The 12,940-nt window shown below is 48.0% G+C and overlaps 3 protein-coding genes across 3 annotated transcripts; 2 read left to right on the top strand and 1 right to left on the bottom strand.

Annotated features, from left to right (window-relative positions):
• Window positions 1–284: 284 nt before the first annotated feature.
• On the top strand, window positions 285–3,680 carry GTPBP8 (GTP binding protein 8). Its single transcript, XM_072344751.1, has 7 exons — window positions 285–677; window positions 803–901; window positions 1,296–1,426; window positions 1,791–1,890; window positions 2,330–2,448; window positions 2,684–2,810; window positions 3,252–3,680. The coding sequence occupies exons 1-6, from the start codon at window positions 369–371 to the stop codon at window positions 2,766–2,768; spliced, it is 843 nt and encodes a 280-aa protein (XP_072200852.1). The 5' UTR covers window positions 285–368; the 3' UTR covers window positions 2,769–2,810; window positions 3,252–3,680.
• Window positions 3,681–4,647: 967 nt separating this feature from the next.
• Window positions 4,648–6,716, top strand: TAF13 (TATA-box binding protein associated factor 13). Its single transcript, XM_072356737.1, has 4 exons — window positions 4,648–4,813; window positions 4,899–4,977; window positions 5,188–5,285; window positions 6,374–6,716. Exons 1-4 carry the CDS (start codon window positions 4,787–4,789, stop codon window positions 6,542–6,544), a joined length of 375 nt encoding a protein of 124 aa, XP_072212838.1. The 5' UTR covers window positions 4,648–4,786; the 3' UTR covers window positions 6,545–6,716.
• Window positions 6,717–7,406: 690 nt separating this feature from the next.
• NEPRO (nucleolus and neural progenitor protein) lies at window positions 7,407–12,826 on the bottom strand. The gene is made up of 9 exons (XM_072356726.1): window positions 12,617–12,826; window positions 12,290–12,444; window positions 11,402–11,478; window positions 11,165–11,296; window positions 10,743–10,820; window positions 10,059–10,417; window positions 9,319–9,380; window positions 8,725–8,975; window positions 7,407–8,325 (listed from the first exon to the last, which is right to left on the bottom strand). Exons 1-9 carry the CDS (start codon window positions 12,705–12,707, stop codon window positions 7,947–7,949), a joined length of 1,584 nt encoding a protein of 527 aa, XP_072212827.1. The 5' UTR covers window positions 12,708–12,826; the 3' UTR covers window positions 7,407–7,946.
• Window positions 12,827–12,940: the final 114 nt, after the last annotated feature.

Genomic DNA, 12,940 nt, shown 5'->3' with positions numbered 1-12,940 from the left:
GCACAGCTTCTGACCGGACTGTTTTACATCTGCAGGGCCGTCCGTGTCAGGGCGTTTGCTCGTGTGCACACTGCCTGCACCCTCACCTCCATCTCGTGGGCATAGTGAGCAACAGCAACGTCTTGGGAAGCTCCTCTTGTTACATTGGAGTCCGACCTTTTGGATCGTATTGTATCTGTCGTAGTTTCCATGCATATAACTCGGAGGTATAACTTTGGGAGCAACCGAAGTATCTGGCAGCACAAGACCGCTCCCCTTCACTCGCTGCGGCCCGGGCAAGCCAAAAGCTCGGACAGCTACGGGTTAAACTCTGGGCAAGGCCGAGCCCTCCCCGCCCCGCCCGCCGCCTTCCGGGTAGCGCCGCCGCGATGCTGCTGCTGCGGGCGGCGCGGAGCCGGGCCGGGGGTCCGCACGGCCGCTCTCCTTCGCCGCTAGGCGCCCTCTCGCAGGTGTTGAAGCTGGAGCGGAGCCGCCGCGACGGCATCATGTTCCCGCTGCAGCGGTTAGCGCGCAACCTGGCCCCCGGCGCCGAGGAGGCGGCCTTCAATCTCTTCCAGCCCGGGCTGGCCGCGCTGCAGCGAGCCGAGGTGCTCTTCACCTCCGGCCGCGGCCACAACATCGACTACGTGAGCTCCGCCGTGCGCATGGAGCACGCCCCGCCGCCTTCGCTGCCCGAGGTCAGGATGCGGCCGGGACGGCGGGGAGGCCGGGCGGGGTGGACTTGGTGCCCCCGGCGCTGTGGTTTTGCCCCCGCTGTGCTCCGTGCGGTCGGTGTGGAAGTGCTCGCTCTTCTCTAGCGCAGGTGTGCTTCATCGGCCGGAGCAACGTGGGCAAGTCGTCGTTAATCCGTGCCTTGTTTTCGTTGGCTCCAGAAGTGGAGGTCAGGGTGTCAAAAACTCCAGTAAGTGTCGCTTATAACCTCTCGCCCTCTGGGCCAAAAGCTGCTTGGTAACCCAGATAGTGTGTCTGAGGAAGAGGCAAAGGCTCGAGTAACAGGAGAGCAGGCCAGTACCAGCCTGGCTTTTGCAAAGAGCAAGGTGGGAAGCGATCGTCATAGCTCCTTAGTGCATAGTACAGGTGGCACATGTGGTGGTTCCCCTTGGGGAAGAACCAAGATACTTGTGAAGGTATTTTCAGTTGATTATTTTAAAGATAGAACGATAAAAGATTGTGAAAAGAGGAGAAGATGACAGCTTATGTATGGGGTATGGAACTGAGACCGCTTCCAGGGTATCATGTCTTAGCTGCCCATCTTAGCATCTCTTTCTTCTTTTTTTTCTAAATCCTCTCCCCAGGGTCACACAAAGAAGATGAATTTCTTCAACATAGGGAAGTACTTCACTTTGGTGGACATGCCAGGGTATGGCTACCGTGCCCCAGAAGACTTTGTGGATATGGTGGAGGCTTATCTGCAGGAGCGGCACAAGTAAGGGACTTTGCTATACCTCAGTGTGGCAATGAGAGATGAATGCTTACATGCAGATTCACGTAATCAGATGATAAAACGCCACAGAGGTAGCAGCTTTCAGTGGTCGTGTTGATGAGTCTAAAGTTGTTCACTGGGAACCTCTGTGGTGACCCTCATTCAGTCACTCACTCACGCTTAGACAGATCAAAACAGCAGAACAGATGGAGGTGCTGCTCCATGCTGAGCTCTCAGCTGCCATGCACGGCTTTACTTGTCTTGTCTTTCTCCAAATCTTGCATTTCTTCTTGTTGCTTATGAGTTTGGCAGTAGCACAGCAGGATAAAATAACGGTGCTGGCTTTTGTTGCCTGTATTTCTGACAGCTTGAAGAGGACTTTTCTCTTAGTCGATGCTGTGGTAGGAATCCAGAGCACAGATCTTATTGCAGTAGAGATGCTGGAGGAGTTTGGGATTCCTTATGTGGTGAGTAGTGCTTTGTTCTTGAGGAGGTGGAAGCAGTATGAGAACTTGACCTGTGTTAGATTACCTTTAGCATATAACTAAGCTGTCCTACTTGACTAGTAATACCATCCGCTCCACCTTCTTTACTGATAATAAAATAGATCCAAAGTTTGTTTTGGGAGGATGGGGGGGGGAGATCTAAGAGATTTTTTAATTATTATTATTTTATTTTATTTTATTGACATTTTTTCAGTGCTCAGCTCAAGGAACATGAAAAGGCCTACAGCCTGTGCAGGCTATGGTAGTATAATGCAGTTTACCAGAAGACCACTTGTTGCAATTAGCTGTGACCCAGACTTTTCAGCCCGCTTTGCAAAACGCTCCAGGAACTCTTCCAGATGTTCCAGGCTAGCAGCAAAATCATCTTCTTTTCCCCTCTTCTCTTTCTGGATCCACACAGATGGTGTTAACAAAAATTGACCGAGCTTCCAAGGGACTGTTGTTAAAGAACGTTCTGGGGATCCAGGAGTTTGTAAAGGAGAAAACTCAGGGATGCTTTCCTCAGCTATTCCTGGTCAGGTAATGCTCCTTTTTTCTTGCTGCTGTTCCTTGTGGATGATGATTTGCACTGACCAACTTCGTCTGGAACAGTGTTAGCAGTAGCAAGCTATAATTGATTACATTAGAAGTGCTTACTCTATTAATGTTGTATTGCACTGTGGGGATGTAATATAATGCATCCAGCGGTTGAGTTTGCTTGTCTTGCTCCAAGATACTGCAGCAGCAGGCACTGAACATACCTTTGTTTCCACAGTTCTGTGGAGTTCTCAGGAGTCCACTTGCTAAGGTGTTTTGTAGCCCACGTTACTGGAAACCTGCCTAGCATAGAGGCCAGTTGAGAAGTCTGGTTCCTGATCTGCTCAGCTCATCTGGAACAAAAGGTACCAAAACCAGAGATCTGGATTTTTGTTGTAAAAACCTGAAGCACCACGATTATTTTTGGATAAATAACTTGTATAAATTTTTGGCTAAAGTAATGTTTGTAAAGACAAGCTTTTTGTTTAATAAACTCCTTAATCACTGTGAATGAATCCTGGGTACTACACAAAACCTATGTGTTTGTGTCAAGGGAGGGGAAAAAATCAGGGAGCCTCCACAGAGAAGCCAGGTACTTGCTTTGTTGAGCTGAATGACACCTAGCAGTTTGAATTAGCACATGGGCACCCTGCCTGCTCTAAGGCTGGCCAGAGTGAAAATAGTCAACGCTTTGTTTGCAAAAAGCTTTTTGGAAACTTCTTGTATTTTGTAACTCCTCTGCATTGTGCATTTAATTGTGCATTTAATTGTGCATTTGTGCATTGTAACTCCTCTGCATTCTGTAGGTTCAGCGTGATAGCATGGCATGCCTTGCTTGTATACATCCGGTTGTCCCTGTTACGGGTAGATGTGGAAAAGGAAACCTACTTTATGGGATCTGCCTCCTGGTTGGCTGTTGGCTTGAAACAGTGGTGATAAATGAACAACACGTAGCAGAACTCTCTCCTCCTGCACTTTATCATCACTCAGTGTTCCATATACCTTCTGTTTTAAATCCCACGTGAGTTCTGCAGCTGCCCTCAGCACAGTTACCAGAGATGGGTCCATTACCTACATCTGTCCTGCCCTGGGAGTGGAAGCACAACACAGAGGTCCTGCAGCCACTGTAGCTGGCTAAGAGCAAAAGGAAACCACAGCTGGTACAGAATCTACAAAAAGGACTGCCATTAAGTAGCAGTAACAAAGCTAATAAAGTGCCTGTGTCACATTCTGGCATTCATCTTGTCCTGTCTTAAGACTGCCAATTCTGCGTATACAGTTGCTGAAGTTAACTTACATTAAGTGTTTATATCTCAAGGAAAGGTGATTCTTTCATAACCCACTCTGAGGCTTGAAGGTGGTATTTCTACTGTTTGTTACGTTAATTTCCTGTAACTCTCAGGTGAGGCTTGAAGTTTGGTTCCAGCAGATACATAGGAAGTGGCAAGGTGAAGAATATAGCAGGGAGATGTGGATCTCCAGTTTCTACATGTAATAGAGATCAAGTGTATCATGCTACCGTTTTGCTTCTAATCCCCAAATGCACCAGTGCAAACTGGCCTGTGAGTGTCTGATTCTAGAAATAAATAGAGTAGGATCTAGAGAGGTGGAAAACGTGCAAGTCAACATTTCGGGAATAACTGTGTGTTAGTATCTTAAAACCAGTGTCTTTCAAAAGCATAAATGTAGTCAAAGCTGTAATCTTCAAGGCCTCAGTTTGTTATGTGCAAGGTTTGGTACCTCTGTGACAGGTGTGGCAGTAAATAAAATCAAGTTAAATTAAGCAAGACTTACATATCCAAGCATTGTAGTGCGTGCTTTGGCTAAATAGGTGTGACGCAGCGGCAAGTGGGCTTTCTTGCCAAGTTCTTAGGACTGTGCTATGTTGCTGAATGAAGAACTGCATTTTCTGAGGCTGTGGACACAAAAGCTCTTTTGTTCACTCATTAATTAGTGGTGAGCCTGGCAGCAAGCTGAAGAAGGAAAGATCCTGAAACCAGTCCATGTAACATCCGTTTTATTGACATCTAATGAATTTACAGTCAGCTGTATCAACACCAATAAGGAATGTCCTTTCCTTACCCTGTGGCTGTTTGTGCCGATGCTGTTCCCCGGTGGTTCCTGTGATGAACACAGTGCTGCTGGACTGCTGCCTCCACCCCTCAGACAAGTGGTATCTCACAGACTGCCTTAGGGAAGGCTGTTTCATGTCAGGCACCTGAAAGCAATCTATTCACTTCCTTTCAATTTACAAGATGGCAGCCCCCATGGAAGGCGTGACCGGAAACCGGAAGGATCTTCCTTCCTCCCCGGCCGGAAGCGGTAGCGAGCTGTGGCGGCCATGGCTGACGAGGAGGAGGACGCGCCGGTGAGCGGCGGGGATGGGTTCAGCCTCGGGGCGGGAGGGGGGGCTCCTCGTCTAACGGCCTCCTTCCTCCGCTTTGTTCCTTCAGTTCGAGGAGGACTCCGAGGAAGCCGGCGGCGGCCTGGACGGCGGGCAGGGCAAGAGGAAGAGGCTCTTCTCTAAAGAACGTGAGTGCTTTACCCGCCGTGCCAGATACCCGGTGACCTGTGCGGGGCCGGCCAGCGCTACTGGGATCTTGTTGGCTTCTGCCTACGTGTTCCCTGTGCTCCTGCCTGCCAGGAACGGGTACAGTCCCGCTGCGGGGGGGGGAGCTCATTGTGGGAGCGTTACTGATGCGCTGAGCAGATGGAGGCCTCACGCTGTGTGTCTTCCCGCAGTAAGATGCATGATGTACGGATTCGGGGATGACCAGAACCCTTACACGGAATCTGTGGATATTCTTGAGGACCTGGTGATAGAATTTATCACTGAAATGGTAAGTCAGCTGTAGGCGGTGTACCAAAGGCAGGTCTGTTAGCCTTGAGAAAAGAAGACTGAGAGGGGATCTGATCAATGTCTATCAATATCTAAGGTGTGGGAGGCAAAGGGACAAGGTCAGACTATTTTCAGCAGCACGTGGCAATACAACGAGGGGATATGGCCACAAACTGGAGCATAGGAGCTTTCACACAAATGTGTGTAAGAACTTCTACATGGAGAGGCTGATGGAGCACTGGAACAGGCTGTCCAGAGTGATTGTGGAGTCTCCTTCTCTGGAGCTGTTCAAGACCCAGCTGGACTCCTACCTGTGCAACCTGGTCTAAGGGAGCATGCTTTGGCTCCCTCTGCTTCAGTTGTTATCCCAGGCAAAAACTCAGGTGCTGCTAGGAAGACATCTAAACTCAGATGTTGCTCTTCTGATATTAAGATAGAATTAACACATTTTACTCCACATGGATTTAGGGCAACACTTGGAGCCTTTAAGTAGCAGTTAGGGGAAAAAATCCATAGCTGCCTTTGAGGCACTCTGTGGCATCACTGTGTGTTCTGCTGACAAATCACTCAGCTTTGAAATGTTACCTGCTTCTTGTGTCCTCTCAGTGCCTTTACACAGATGGAAATGCCACGCCATAAAATAAATGCAGCCATCTGGGCCCTAAAGCCACTGCTGATCCAGACATTTGGATACAACTTGAGCACTTGTGTTTAAAAAAAAAAAGGATAAGAAAAGTGGTATTGTTTGTGGATCCCTTCTCATGAGAAGTTAGCCTTGCCTATCCTCAACAGAACAAACTGTCCTCTGATGCAGGTATTGCATACTGCATGCAGATTCTGCTTGATGCTGTTGCTCCTCAAGCACTTTGCAGATGAGGTGTCCCCTCCCCAGTCTGTCTTCAGTTCCAAAGACATTCCTGTGTGTGGAGTGGTACCCAATGCATATGAGGTACTGCACTTGGATGGCAATGACCAGATCCTGCACTTGCTGCCTTCTAGACTGTTTAAAATGACAGGAAATACAGTGGGATTGAGACCTGAAAAAAAACCTAAAAGGGGCAGAGGAACACTGTTGTTTCTCTCTTGCAGACGCACAAAGCCATGTCAATTGGACGGCAGGGCCGTGTACAGGTTGAGGACATTGTCTTCCTAATCCGCAAGGATCCCCGGAAGTTTGCCAGAGTTAAAGACCTTCTGACTATGAATGAAGAACTGAAACGTGCCAGAAAGGCCTTTGATGAAGCAAACTATGGATCTTGATTCTGTGTACTGGCTTCACGTGCTGTGGGCTCCTCTTGCTTAAGAGGAAGAAATGTCATGTGTGTTGCTTTGAGGGGTTATTTGAGCTGGAGATCATTGCTGCTGGGCTATCTGCTCTGGCTCTCAGCCTCTTGTGGTAGGCATTCAAACAGCTAGATGTTAACTGATTACACATGGCACTCCTAACGTGTTTTTATGCCATTATGGGAATTTGAGAAATGAGCTCTAAGGATTCTTTAAAGGTGAGAAGTCTGTTTGCAGTAGGACTGCTGAACTAGGAATCTAGAAGGCCCATAGCAGGTTCTTCTCTACTTTGGTTATCTCGAGGTATTCTGTTGACAGGAAACCTGGAAAACAGATCTTGGTTAACTGGACAAAGTTTTCAAGCCCAAACTATTAAAAATTCCGCTCTGTACATAAACCTTGAATAAAGCAGCTCGAGTCTGTGCCCACTCTTCGTAACTACACTTATACTGATCAATTAACACAGGGCACATAAAAAATTGTGGGCTATTGTAGCATCTCATGAGCTCTGAAGTGCTGTTTCTGTCCTAGTAGACACAGCTCTCCTGTTTTCTACTGTATGCTTAGAGAACTGAAATTAACCTGTTCCAGATTGAGTTGCACTCAGACCCTTGCCTTGCCCCTGTTGGGCAGATGCTCCACTCTAAAACTGATTTGACTTCATTCAAAGAAGTTTTTCACAAGATCAGGATCACCAGGTAATTACAAATAAGAGCCCAATGGAAAGCACTAAGCATGTGAAATAATGTTAGAGCAAGGAATAAGTATGTGCTGGAATAGCTACGCATTGCCAAGCAGGCAAAAACTGCACACTTGGAAAGACTTCAGGACACTGGGGGACTTGTTCACAGGTATGTTTACTCTTGCGGACTCCAACTGTGCTTTGCCCTGTTTCCAAAGCAGCAGGAGTTGGTTAACTCCTTTTCAGAACAAGGATAACAAGTGTAGAATGGTGATAACACTGCAAGTCAAGGCTGTTGTCTGTACAAGCAGCAAGAGAGGAGTATAATACTTTGTGGAGAAGGGGCAGATCTTTAGGCCTGAGCAGCAGCAAGTGACCAGCTGCAGCCTGCTGCTTGGGTGGTAATTAAGTGCTGTCAAATGCACAGCACAAATAACAGGTGGTCCCAGCAGGAGAGAAAAGGCACTGAGTAGGAAGTAACTCAAAGCTGCTGTCCCTGGACGAGGCTGGATAAAAGGATAAAGATTACTCATCTGTTTTGAACACTGTTCCATAAAAAAGTACAAAAACTTTTACAAAAATAAGATAATTACTCCTTTGTTAACAGAACTCAGTGTATGAGGTACCAAGACAGTTAAGAGGCATTCCAAGTTCTAGTTAGAAAAACAAGACTCGTCTCTTCTTCCTAGTCCAGAATCAGACACCCATTGCTGCAAAAATAGAGTCAATATCCACGTTGTCAGAATCTTCGTGCACAGACTTGGGGCTTTCATTTAACAGCAGCTGCTTAGGAGTCCCTGCTGTACTTTGTTTGACAGCAGCTGTGTGAATGATGGGACGTCCTTTCTGACTTGAAGGCCTCACGATGGGTGAAATGCAGCTCATGTGGTCCTCAAAAAGCTCAGAATGTTTTTGCTGAACAGTCTTCAGAGTTCTCTTTGAGCACTTGGAGAATTTAGCCCTCCTTCGGAAGAGCCATGCCCTACGGTACTGCCTTGGCCAGCGCATGTTCTGGGAGCCATACAGGAGGTATTTACAGAGCGTTGTTTTGACACAGCGCAGTTTCTTCTGCAAGCTTAAGGGAAGGAAGATGAACAAGAGAGAACTTTACAGCTGTTACTATTACTTGTGGTGTTTTCAGAGATCTAGATATGGGCATTCTCTGCCATTTTGTCATACTCAGGATATGCAACAGCATCTTTACATCATCTATCACCATTATGCAGGCATGCAATCTAAGCTGCATTTTCATCCCCCCTTTTTATTACATATTCATGCATTTATTAGCCCTTTAAATTCTCACACAAGCAAAGCTATACAGATATTCGTATCAGCAATTCTAGTGACCTGAAGATGTGATCGTGCTCAAGCTCAAAAATAAATACATAGGTCAGACCACAGCATTTCTCTACATTGTAGCAAAACATGCGAAGTTAAACTGTCAGATCCAGAGCCCCTGTGCTCAGCAGAATACCTGCATCCTTGTGCCTCCACGTGGTGCAGCCGATTGCTCTTCAACAACTTGTTGCGCAGAAAATAAGCTTCTGTTTTGAGTTTGTAGCCTTTGCACCACAAAATGGCTTTTCGGAGCGCCTCCGACAGCTCACCAAAAGATGCAGCTGTTTGAAACATCTGTATGAGAGGCCCGGCGTGCTGCAATTTTGCCACAGAAGAGGAAAGTGACACTGATGTTTCTTTAGAAGGTTTTGATGTCAGGCATCTACCCTGAAACAAAGAAGAGCAAAAATAGTTGGCTTTCTAAAAAGGTGAGGTGCCTGCTGCTCTGCCAGGGAGGAGCAAAGCACCGTGTTTTGCATTTCTTAAGGAGAGACACACAATGAGCATTTATTTTCCTGTCTACTGACTTCCTCTGACTTCCTCTCTGGTCACTTCGCTTGACATACCAACAAATACTTCTGTAATAAAATGACCTGTTGAACAGGTAACGTAAGGCAACGAAAGAGGACATTTTCCATCATATAGGTATCACATTTCAAGTGCTGGGCTCTTCACAGCGAACAACAAAACAACAGAAAAGCAATCTCGTGTAAAATGGTGGTATACAAACCCCTTGTGTTGAAGGTCTGGATGGTCTAAGCAAACTCTTCACATCAAACCATAGATGGTTCTCTACAGAAAGAGAAGAGTTCCCATTAAGCAAAGAGTTTTAAGTCCTCACACAAAGGCACTGTAATGCTTTGCTCTGCTGAGCTCTTAGCTCTCCCAGTGTCTCAGCAGGCCTGTACTCAGCATTTCATCATCTTGTGTGGCAACTAGCAAGGGATGGAGTAGATGCAGATTTACAGATGGCTGTAAGGGTGAGCTTGCATGTATAAAAGCTTCATGCATGTATCCAGATGCCTGACTGTCACTGCCAACCATAGGCCTGACTGCAAGAGAGGACTGCTAGTTCTGAGAGAGGACTGCTAGTTCTGAGCTACATGCACCCTATGTTATAATGTTACACACTCTGGTGTGGACATTGCATCCCTCACCATACTTGAGCCCCATCTGTACAGAAGCAAGAAAATACAGTACCTATACACCGCATTTGTTACCCACTTCTCTCTATGCTGTGTTGTTTAAAAACAATTCCCCTTCTTCCCCAGTACTGACATTATCTACAGCTTTATAAAATCAAAGGTGCATGCAGCATTCTCATCCTCTGCCAAGGACAAGAGAGGGGAGTTTGTACCAGAACCACACTGTGTGGGAAGCAGAAACATTTGCTCTGTTGGACAAAGTTGGACAAAGCTGTAGCCAGTCTCAGGTCTCAGAAACCAGTATTGCTGTGGCAAAAGGCTTTACCTCTGCTGCCTCTGGTCACCAGAACGGGCTCTCCAATGTCATCCGCAGGAATGCTGTGGTTTTTCACAGCACTCGCATAGGTCACAAAACCTCTCTTTTTCCCAACCTTTGACACTGCCTTTGACGTGGCTGGGAAGAGCTTCTTCAGCCAGCCGGTAGGTCTTCTTGCTGTAAGCATTTTAGCTTTTTGTTTCTTCACCTCAGCAGAAAGGTTAACTCCAAGAAAGCTACTGATATCAGAAGGGAAGGTAAATCCCTTGATGTAGGGCATCTGCTGGGTCTCGGACACCAGATGAAGCGATGTTGACAGTACGCCATACAGGGAGATGAGGTTCTGCAGTAAACACCTGTACTGAATCCTGAAGGGAGAAGACAAAGGTGTAGAGTCTCTCCTAGCAAGAACGTGTGCTTATACTCACTGAACAATTGCCTTGAACTCAAGGGGAAAAAATAAGCATAAACCTTTCCCTTTGTTCTCCCCTCAGCAGAGGCCCCTCTCTTTACATTCTCCACTCGCACAACTCTTCAGGTGCTAGAATAGGGTCCAAAAGGACGGAGGGATCTCTAAGATCTTTTTCCCCTCTCCTGCTAGCTGAATAAAGCTCACTCAGCAAGAATGCTCTAATCACAAGCTTTCTCCCTGACAGGCATGTCAGACAGCAAACAATTGTCAAATATACAAACCATAGCCGGCTCAACAAGCCTGAAGCCACAGTGTTCATAAGTATGAATTCTTCTGAACAGAGATGTTTAACAGACAAGCTGCAGATCACACCAGTTAAGGTTAAAGAATAAACAGTATGTAATGAAACTTGCTGAGCACACCAACTGCGGGCAATTCACAAGGCGATATCTTGAACAATTTGGGAGGTACGTATCCAAACTTTGGGTTGCTTAAGGCTGGAACAGCAGCCAGCCAACAGCCTGAGGTTCCTATATAATAACTTGAAAATAAAATGTCTGACTAGCAAAGAATCTTCAGGGTGCACAAATGAATTGCACAGTGGAGTCCACCAACAACATAGAGCCTACAGCAGACCTTCCCTTGGCCTCATGAAGTGCTGCTGGTGAACAGTAAGAATATTTACATAGCAAAAAAAGGATACAGAAATGCTTTACAGCAACAGTCTAGCAGACGCAGTATGAGCTTACAGCCTCCCAGCACCTTCACGGCCACCGTTTCCAGCGTAGGCTGGCTGGGAACTAAGCACTCTGCTTGGTCCTGGGCTTTATTTTTCCTGTGGCAAGACAAGGGCAAGGAGATGTCTGTGGTCTAGCATCTCCTCCTTCAGTTCCGTAGGCTGATCAATGGGTAGTATTGCATACAGGGTCATGGCACTGACCTAGGAATCAGTTCTGCCAGGGTTTCAATGCAGCCCACCAAGTTCATTTTCCATAGGCGCTTCAAGCACTGTTCCACCTAGGGGAAAAAAGAAGGGAAAAAAAAGAAGAAGAAGAAAAAGAAGTCCTTCGGCTGGTGTTCTGAGAGACATTAATGCCCTTGTCTAAGTGACACCTTCCCCTTATCAGTTTAATAGCAAACTGCAGGTTTGCATGACACAGTGCTCTGGTCATGTTGTCATATCTGCACTGTGATGAAGAGACCTCTTTATCACCTTACTGTGAATAGGAAATTAAGAGCAGGAGCAGGTCACTTTTCATTGGCACCGCATGGTTTCTCCTGCAGCACATAAATGGATTTCAAGAAGCATTTCGACAATGCTCTGAGATATAAGGTCTGATTTTTGGGTGGTCCTGTATGGAGCCAGGAGTTGGACTCAGTGATCCTTATGGGTCCCTTCCATCTCACGATATTCTGACTGTGGTAATGCAACATGATGAGGATAAAGTACAGAGGTCTCTGAAATCTAAACAACGGCTGTATGGAATGTGTTTGGGATTTAACCAGTCCTTCTCCAACGATAACGAACAAATGAATCAAGAAGGTAAGAAGGACTGCTGTTTTATTTCAGCACAGTTGTTTGAAGACTATGACAACCCCTTTACTACAGAGCTGCTAAAGAGTTCAGCTTCTGCCTGAGGAGAGGCAGCATCTGACAGAGCAGCCTGCAGTTGTTCTTCTACACGCAAACCTCCCCTGTCCCAACTGAATCAAACAGAGACAAGGCTACCAGACACACGGGCTGAAATCAAGCTTCGCACGATGTCCCAAGGCCTTTCGGGGACCGACGCACGCTGTGCACAATCCACCCCAGCTGCCCGCCGCTCACCTGCTGCATGGCCAGGTACGGCCGGTGCCGCAGCAGCCTGCTGTGAAAGACGTAGAGCAGTGCCCGCAGGACGCGTCCCTCGGCGGTCAGGCTCGGCCAGGACAGCCGCTTCAGGGTGCCGACACAACATCGCCGCAGGGCCGGCAGGCAGCTCACTGCGAACGGGCGGCACTCAGCGACCACGCGCGCCCATCGCCCCAGACTCCGCACGCCCGGGATCGGCTTCCCCCTCCCCGACCCTCCCCGCGGACTCCCCGGCTCCGGTGCTCCCGCCCGGCCCCTCCCCACCCCATCCCGGCCGTGGGGCCCGGCAGCCGAGCCGGGGACCTGCGGGGTGCTTGGCGTCCACTGCCACCGCGCTGCTGCTAGTGGGCCACGGTACGTCCACGCGGTTCCACACAGCTTCGGGCGCCGCCATCTTTCGCTGCGCGGGGCGGGACGTGCCGGCGGGGGTGCGGCCTGGACTCAGTCACACACGGCGTTCCCAGAGCGCATCGAGCCTTGCTGTTCGGGCTGCGATGCACCAAGCTAAGGGCTTGGGGGCAGAGTGGTTGGAACACTGCTGCAGGAGAGGGTTTGGAGGTGTTAGCTGACAGCCAGCTGAACATAAGCCGGCAGTGTGCTCAGGTGGCCAAGGCCAGCTGCACTCCT

The sequence above is a fragment of the Excalfactoria chinensis genome, chromosome 1 (assembly GCF_039878825.1).
Source record: "Excalfactoria chinensis isolate bCotChi1 chromosome 1, bCotChi1.hap2, whole genome shotgun sequence".
Lineage (NCBI taxonomy): Eukaryota > Metazoa > Chordata > Aves > Galliformes > Phasianidae > Excalfactoria > Excalfactoria chinensis.
This window is presented reverse-complemented; position numbering and strand designations above follow the sequence as displayed.

Excerpts from the sequence above, each read along its gene's own strand:
- NEPRO (XM_072356726.1), bottom strand. The coding sequence starts at position 12,707 with ATGGCGGCGCCCGAAGCTGTGTGGAACCGCGTGGACGTACCGTGGCCC. Across the intron at positions 11,479-12,289 it reads CGTACCTGGCCATGCAGCAG|GTGGAACAGTGCTTGAAGCG; the intron begins GTGAGCGGCGGG and ends TTTTTCCCCTAG. Across the intron at positions 10,418-10,742 it reads GGCTTGTTGAGCCGGCTATG|GATTCAGTACAGGTGTTTAC; the intron begins GTTTGTATATTT and ends TTCTCCCTTCAG.
- GTPBP8 (XM_072344751.1), top strand. The coding sequence starts at position 369 with ATGCTGCTGCTGCGGGCGGCGCGGAGCCGGGCCGGGGGTCCGCACGGC. Across the intron at positions 678-802 it reads CGCCGCCTTCGCTGCCCGAG|GTGTGCTTCATCGGCCGGAG; the intron begins GTCAGGATGCGG and ends TCTCTAGCGCAG. Across the intron at positions 902-1,295 it reads TCAGGGTGTCAAAAACTCCA|GGTCACACAAAGAAGATGAA; the intron begins GTAAGTGTCGCT and ends TCCTCTCCCCAG.
- TAF13 (XM_072356737.1), top strand. The coding sequence starts at position 4,787 with ATGGCTGACGAGGAGGAGGACGCGCCG. Across the intron at positions 4,978-5,187 it reads GAGGCTCTTCTCTAAAGAAC|TAAGATGCATGATGTACGGA; the intron begins GTGAGTGCTTTA and ends GTCTTCCCGCAG. Across the intron at positions 5,286-6,373 it reads TAGAATTTATCACTGAAATG|ACGCACAAAGCCATGTCAAT; the intron begins GTAAGTCAGCTG and ends TCTCTCTTGCAG.